The sequence below is a fragment of the Pinus tabuliformis genome, chromosome 1_2 (assembly GCF_031772625.1).
Source record: "Pinus tabuliformis cultivar Carrire ecotype Pingquan chromosome 1_2, CPIR1, whole genome shotgun sequence".
NCBI lineage: Eukaryota > Viridiplantae > Streptophyta > Pinopsida > Pinales > Pinaceae > Pinus > Pinus tabuliformis.
The window spans coordinates 431,312,904-431,321,044 of record NC_142298.1 but is presented as its reverse complement, the minus strand read 5'-3'; the positions used below and the strand labels follow the sequence as shown (position 1 = coordinate 431,321,044).

General features: G+C 37.3%; 1 protein-coding gene across 1 annotated transcript; it reads right to left on the bottom strand.

The window, feature by feature from the left end:
* Window positions 1-1,076: 1,076 nt before the first annotated feature.
* LOC149206204 (uncharacterized) lies at window positions 1,077-1,793 on the bottom strand. The gene is made up of 2 exons (XM_089397626.1): window positions 1,541-1,793; window positions 1,077-1,450 (listed from the first exon to the last, which is right to left on the bottom strand). Exons 1-2 carry the CDS (start codon window positions 1,791-1,793, stop codon window positions 1,077-1,079), a joined length of 627 nt encoding a protein of 208 aa, XP_089253752.1.
* Window positions 1,794-8,141: the final 6,348 nt, after the last annotated feature.

Sequence of the window (8,141 nt, the reverse complement as noted above, 5' to 3'; positions counted from 1 at the left end):
AAGATTCCTATCACTGCTCTTTGGAAAGTTGCTGGAGCATTACATAGTCCAAATGGGAGAACTCTATAGGCAACATAATCCAAATGGGAGAACTCTATAGGAAAAATTTCCCTAGGGACTAGTAAAGGTGGTATTATCTTGGTCTTGGGGTGCAATTTTGATTTGATTATACCCACTAAAACCATCTAAAAAGGAGAAGAATTTCTTTCTTGACAAACTATCTAACACCTGATCAATGAATGGCAAGGGAAAGTGATCCTTTTGAGTTGCTTTGTTTAAGGCTCTATAATCTACACATACTCTCCATTTCCCATTTTTCTTAGGTACTATAACTAATGGAGAAACCCATTCACTGTCAGATATGGGATATATAAACCCTGCATTAAGTAATTTTTGAAGTTCTTCTTTGACAATTTCCCTTAAATTGGGATTCATTCGTCACTGGGGTTGACAGATTGGTTGGAAACCTTCCTTGATATAGATGCGATGAGTACATAATTCAGGAGAGATTCCCTTCATGTCTGTATAATCCCATGCAAATGCCTCCTTATTTTCACGAAGTAGCTTCATTAATTGTTGTGTTTCAGCATCTGTTAAATTAGGGTTTATATTCAATGTTTTGCCAGGTTCGATTTCTACTGTTATGATTTTAGAGGCGATGGTGGTTGATGTTGGAGGTAGATCTTCTGATTTAAGCTTTTCCTGGGCATCCGATTTCAAGATTTAGTCAACTGGTTGTGTGTTTTAGCAGTGACCGAGGAAGGCTCACAAATAAAATTATTAATTACTTCATCCTCAGTGGTATCTTTAAGACTTAAAGCTTGTTTGATAGTCAAAATAGGTTGAGTAGCATCATCATCATAGTCCAACCATACAGAATTATCATTATTAATCATAGGTGTGGCATGAGGGTAGAGGGTAAGCTGCTTGGTTTCACACCCATTAGAAATTGTTATTGAACCAGATCTACAACTAATAAAGGCATCGACTATGGCTAACCAGGGACTTACCAGAATTAGAGGGTGTCCCCCCAACTTTGTTTTAGTATGTAATACCACAAAGTCAGCTGGGTAATTCTAGGACTCAACTGAAATGATTAGGTCTTCAATGACTCCTTCCGGTTTGATTGTAGAATGGTCAACTAATTCTAGAATGGTTGGTGTCTCTCTGATCACATTCTTCAGCTGTAACAGTTGTGCAGTTTCCAGAGTCATAATATTTATAGCAGCACCTAAATCTACCAGAACTCGTGAGATGATAGTTTTTCCAATCTGAACTGTAATAGTAGGATGTCTGGGGTCACCATATTTAACAGGGGGAGCCTTTCCAGTCATTAAGGCTGATAGATCACCCATAACATGAACTATAAGGGGATTTGTAGCTTTCCTACCAGGTTTCTTGATACAAATATCTCTCATAGTTCTGGCATATATTGGTACATCTCTTAATGCTTGTAAAAGTAGAATTTTAACATAAAGATTCTGTAATTCCCCCAGAAGGTTAAAAGCAGGTGGCTCAGGTGTTTTAGTCAAGGCTAAACGCTCAGGGAATGGTGGTTCTGCTGTTTCAGCACCCTTGTTAGAGGGTGGTTGTTCCTCCTTACGAGAATTATTTTTCTCAGTCTCTTCTTTATCAGAATTAGAAGAGGTAATGTCATCAATAATAGGTTCAACTATTTTCCCAGATCGTAAGTGGATATCATTGCACTGCATAGGCTGGTTCTGAATATCAATAACTTGTACGACTTTATTATTGGGGTTAGGGTTTGGTTGTACCGGTAGCTGGGGTCTCATTGTTTGATTATTAGGTGGAGCGCCTGATGGCAGGAGTGGTTGCTGAAACTGAGGAAATTGGTTTGGAAATGGGAGTTGTTGACCCCTCCAGTTTGGATTCCATTGATTAAAATAAGATTGCTGTTGTGGGGGCCAAGAAGTCCACATTGCTGGATCTACAAAGGGAGGGTTTGGTTGTTGCATGGGTGGGTAACTCATTTGATTGAAGGGTGGGTATTGCATCTGGTTAAAGGGAGGGTAATTTGCTTGATTGAAAGAAGGGTAATTGTTCCAACGATTAGAAAATGGCATATTAGAGTTCATACCTTATCCTCGTGGTTGCCATTGCCTTCTCTGTGTCAGCAGATAAACTGCTTCAGCTTCTTCTTCAGTTGGTTGCAATGTTGCCTTTATTCCTGGTAAAGAAGGGCATTGTTGTGTTTCATGATCCCTCTCACAAATGGTACAAATTGTCACTTTGTCCAATGGGCATTCCCTTAGTGGATGTTTTTCTCTGCATTTAACAAAAGATGGTCAAAGCAGCTTCTGCTTCTGCTTGTTTCTTCTTAGCCTGCAAGGTGTCAATCTATGCAGCAAAAGAACTTAACATTTCAGTTTTAAATTCCTCAAGTAAATTACCTATTTCAACTCTTGTTGCTCCACTGGCTGATTTCTGAACTCTTGAATATGTATTATCCCTGCTATTTGATCTATTCCTTGCAGCTCCTCTTGAACATCTTTTGCAGAGGTTAACAATTTCATCATATGATTCCTAGATATGTCCCCTTTACCAAGCATGTTTAACATGTCTAGACAATCATGCCTCACCCCTTTCAATAGTATTGTTTTAAGAATATCTTTACTTACATCGGGGTGATTGGATCTTTGCAAGTTATATTGTAGCCTTTCCATAAAGTCTTCCAGATTCTCGTCCTCCTTTTGCACCATCTTAAATAGTTCTTCCCTCTTTTCTCTCGTTCGGTAGTAGTCCTGATATTTGACCAGAAACTTATGTTTCATCTGTTCCCATGTTGTGATTACATGACCTCCTAGACTCATGAACCATCTTAATGCATTTACTTTTAGTGTTGCTAGAAACAACTTCAATTTTTGAGAATTAGTAACATAATCATAGCTTCTGCATAATATATCAAACTCAAAAAGAAACTCATCAGGATCTTCAGAAGATAACCCATGGAAGTTAGGCAAGGCTGAAAGTGGGATATTCTTCATAGGAGTTGCTCCTCTAGGCAAATCACCAATAGGAAATCCCAAGGTAGAGAGAGAATTCTCACCTCTTCCTTTAGGTTCTACCTGTCTTCCATTATAGAATCCTTCATTATTCTCTTCCATTGGTTGTTCTCCTACTGCACTTGCTCTATCTTCAATGCTTTTTGTTGGCTCCTCAATGTCTTTAATTGGTTTCTCAATGTCTTCAATTGGCTCCTCAATGTCTTTAATTGGTTCCTCAATGTCCTCAACCGGCTCCTTAAAATATTCTACTGGTTCTTCAATTTCTTCTACTGTTTCCTCAAACTTTTCAGGGCCCACAACTTCCTTTGTTTCGTAGTTTGTTTGGAGGGAGAGCTGAGGCTTGGGCTTCCGAGAGCTTAGCCTCTGAGAAGTTTCAACCTTTGATAAGATATCGTTAATAAAGGTCTTTCTTCCTCCTCCTTTACCTTTGCCACCTGTATTGTTATTTTTCTTGCGTCCTCTCATGCATTCTGCATATGTAAAAGAAAAACGTTAATGCTTTTGAAATCTACAATTGCCTTCCTCGGTAACGGCGCCAAAATGTTGGTCAATTTAATTGCTTATTAATCTAAACAACCAGTGCTACATAAATTGTCAACCCAGGGAAGTCTGTTTATTTCAAAGGCAATTACGCACTATATATGCTCAATTCCAAAAGCAATAGAAAGTTGCAGTATAATTTATTCTAATCACACCTGGCTTTAAACAACTAAAGTTCTACTTTGAGTTACAACAAAATCAATATCTCTATTGCAGACAATGATCAAGGAAATCCTGGATTACAGTTAAAAAGAACAATCTAGAAAGGAAATCAATTTGCAAAGGAAAAGACTAGTTGTGCTCTAACAGAGAACAGGACCCTATTCCCCAAGCAGGAATCTTCAACACCTATTTCTGATTACTATGCTTCACAAACTCACTCTAGGAAACCAATCAAAATAATCACTGATTACCTATGAATGAAATTATGGAAACAATGCAATAACCGAGCAGAAACAAAGTTTCAGCAGCAAATATAAAGTTTCAATAACGCATAAGTAAATTCAGCAAATAGGAATTTAACAAGATATGAATGTAAAAATAATACTTAACACACTACAGAATTTAAGGGGTGAATCTTGTGATGAAGGTGGGCCCTGTCCTTCTCACAAGATTCCCCAAGCAATGGAACTTAAGAGAAAATGCTCAAAACAGTCTTTTATTCATCTGTCAAAGTATCATATTACAAAAGATTAAAGTCCCTTGCTCTCCAGCTAGACCTTCCCATGATCTCTCTATATCCTTCTAATGTTGATGTCTCCTCTTTTTAAAGAGGAGACATCAATTACAATTAATTACATTGTCGATCCTATTTTGACCTGCAATGCTAAAATAGGATAACCAAGTCTTCCATTAACAAAATACTGTTACAATGGTTATGACAATGCCTGACTTTGGAATATAGTTATTATGGCCCATGTAACAGCTCCTTCAATGATCCTCTTCTGTTGCTGCTAAATCTAAAAATGCAAATCATGGCTATTTCAACAACTATTCGATCAGCGATTAACCATGAAGGAAATGTAAAATTACATGTAAAATAAATCAAACATATAGTAATGAGAAGACATGCTATATACCTTGGAAAATAGATCAAAGTAATAACATGGGATTTAATTATAGTTTGAAAGAGGATGGAAAATAACAAAATGTGTAAACAAAAAGGGACAATGTGGAGTCCTAACAATAAGTAATTTTTTTATATCGTTTCAAAACATATTTGTTGCCAAGGATTATGTTTGTTTTAATAATGTTTGGTAGTGTGTATTGTCAGATAATGTATCAAGCATATGGTAATGTATGGTAGTGTAAATGTATGGTTAGGGTTTAGTGTTTAGTTCTTTAAATTGTTAGGTTTAGGGTATCATTAGGAGAAATATTTTATGGTTAGGGTTAGGGTTTCATTAATGAATATGGTTAATGTGATGGCATACATTGTAAATACTCTTTTACATGGGTTTTTTGTTTTTTAGGAGGGCTGTGGCATTCTCACCTAGGCTAGAACATCATATAGCAAGCATTAGTTCTAGGGATTGCAACAAGAATTTAGGAATAGGTCATTATGATCAATAATCAAGAGCTATACAGAGCTAGGGTTTCATGGGAATATAGGGAAGCATCACACATCACAGAATATTTACCATGTCCAACAATGCCATATTGACATCAATGACAAACTTGACCAACAATATCCCCCTTTGTCATTGATGGAAATATTCTTTCCCTTGCAACAATTTCTCCCCCTTTAACATCAATGGAAAATGGGGCGCCCAAGAAATCCCCCTATCAAGCTGCTACTCTTCATCGTATTTTTTCATTAATGATAGTTCTTCATAGATATGTTGTTCCCACTGTCATGGTGCTCTTGCCTCAATGAACTTGCTCCCCCTAAGCCTTTTCATGCCTTCATGAAAATGGATGAGGTAGATGATCAACCCACTCCCCCTACTTGCATAAACTCCTCTAGCTCTTCTTTTTTCTTTAGACAAGAAATATTTCTACCTTGTGATCAAGTGGAAGACATCTTCACAATTTCATGATTTTATTCAATGGAGTTACTCCTGAGAGATGATCTATTGAGATTGTCCATGTATGACTCATCAAGGGTTTCATAGTGCTCTTCTCGGATAACTTCTACAAGAATATTTAAGAATCACAAGCTCCCCCAACTATATGCGTGGTCTCTTTTTGGCAGAGTCTCATCATCAAAACTTGGAATATCATATATGCCAAAGGTGTCTTCATCAAATCAATAACATGTGTTGTTGGCTTAAGTGTTCAAGAGACTTTCGGATCCAATTTGCTTCCTTCTCCATACTTGTGTAACTTTCTTTTTTGGCTTGGTAGTCATGGTTTTAGCTTGTTTAGGGACCCAAGTCAAGATACAATTACGAGCCATGTGTCCAATGTTATGGAATTTGAAGCTCTTCATCTTGTTCACGAATGAGGAATCATGACTTCTTGCAAAGTTTCTTCTAAGGAATTGACGGGGACCATTCTATTTGTCTTTGTGATATGCCCTACAATCTTTTGCCATGTTCCCAAAGGTTGTACAAGAATAGCAATAACTAAGAAATATACTTTGGTACCTGGAAGATGAAGATTTCTTTGATGTACTTATAAAGTATTTTTACCTTGGGATTCTTTGACGATATTCATTGCATTTTGTATTCTTGACACACTCTGCAAGCCTCATTAGAGTAGGATTTAATCCATAATTGTCTTGACTCTTCTCCTTGCCTTTGTTGGAACTGAGAGCACCAACAATTCTTCTAGGCTTCCTCACATACTTGATGTTTGAATCATTATCATTCTTGCTTGAGGATTCACCTACAAAGGCAAGCCCTGGTTTATCAAGGGGAGACCTTTGATGACTTAGGATGTCATCTAGGGTTTGAGAAATTTTCCAGTTCTTATTCAGAAAGTCAACTTCCTTTTTAAGAAAGGCAATTTCTTCCTTCATTCTCTTGCATTCTTCATCCATCTTTGATAGAATGATCTCCATTTCTACCTTCATCTTGATTTCTTCACATGATTGGGCCTTAAGAGAAGTGATTTCTAATCTTAACATGGTGATGTCATCGTCCTTTTCTTCTAGTTGGCACATCATGGTGTTTCTCTCCTTTTATGCTTCATCAATTTGTCCTTCTATCAATGCTAAAGCTTCCATCACCTTCTCAGCTCCTTGTGCTTCATTCCTTGCTTCTTCAAGTTGATATCTAAGGGATGACACCTCTTCCCTATATTGACCAATCTTTGCTTCAAGTTTTTTCAAGTTCTTGAGTCTTTGTTCAAGGTGGCTTGACAAAGTTTCTTCCCTTTTCTTTGCCTTATCCAATTGATTTGTCATGGATATGACTTCTTCATGATGCTTTCTTTTGTTTTGATGAAATTCCTCCTTAAGCTTGGTGAGCTCCTCATCTATTTCTTGAAGCTTGAAAAGGTCAAATTCCTTCCTTGTCTTGTCCCGGTCACCATCTCGCACTTTCTTCTTAAATTCCTAATTTTCATTTTTCACACTATTAATCTCTTTCATGGCAGCTATAAGTTTAGTCAGGAGATCTTCTTCAAAGTCTTGTTTTCTTTCTTCTTCTTCTAGGTCTTCTTTGGCCTTGATGTCATCATTATTATTTTTAGCTTCCTTGATGGGTTTTGGATTTCCTTGCTTTCCATCATCCTCTTGACTAGTGGTCATGGCGGATGCTCCTTTTGAGTGAAAGTCATGAAGTTTGTCCCATATACCCTTTGCTGACGAACATTTTTCCAAATTGGCCTTTATAGAATTTGGTAGCCCATTCCAGATTTCCTTCATCACTTTTGCATTGTACTCCTTGGATTCTCCATTCATCATGTTATCAATAATCACTGATTCCCATACTCCAACGCCTTGATCCATTAAGAAATTTCTCATTCTTACCTTCCATACATCAAAGTTTCCATTGAACACTGGAAATTTCTCAACTTGATTGTCTTCTGTTTTCATGGTTGAAGAAGAGACATATTTAGGAGGATTGGAGGCTTTCTTCCTTGGCTTTTCCATTTGTGTTCTAAGGTTCAACCTTCAAGATACTAGGCTTTGAGTGAAGGTATTGGCTCTGATGCCAATTGTTGGAAATACTGAGAGGGGGGTGAATCAATATTTATTTTCAATTGTTACTTTTACCAGTTAGATCACTTATATTTAGAACACAAAATTAAAAATAAGAATAAATTATTTTATTAATTTCTTTAATAAATCAAGTATAATATATGTAGGGCTCCAACCCTAGGTGAAGACATCGATCTTCAATCTCCCAGGCTCCAACTTGTATTTTCCAAGCACCGACTTATACTTCGAAGGCTCCAACCTTTTCAATTTTGAGGCACCAACCTCAAGGGCTCCAACCCTATATCTGGTTCAGGCTCCGACCTAGTTTCTTGAGGACTCTGATCCTCTAGGGCTCCAACCCTATTCTCTAAGGCACCAACCTTGTCTTTTCAAGGCTCCAACCCTTAACTTTACTTCGTCAAGATATATTTGATTATACTTCACATCTAACAATGTCTTCTTCAACAAGCCCTGTCAATCTTCAGCTA

What these genes read in the sequence shown, in the direction of transcription:
- LOC149206204 (XM_089397626.1), bottom strand. Translation starts at nt 1,793, where the DNA reads ATGAGACCCCAGCTACCGGTACAACCAAACCCTAACCCCAATAATAAA. An exon ending in AGAACCACCATTCCCTGAGC is followed by an intron (nt 1,451 to 1,540) that starts GTTTAGCCTTGA and finishes TACTTTTACAAG; the next exon opens with CATTAAGAGATGTACCAATA.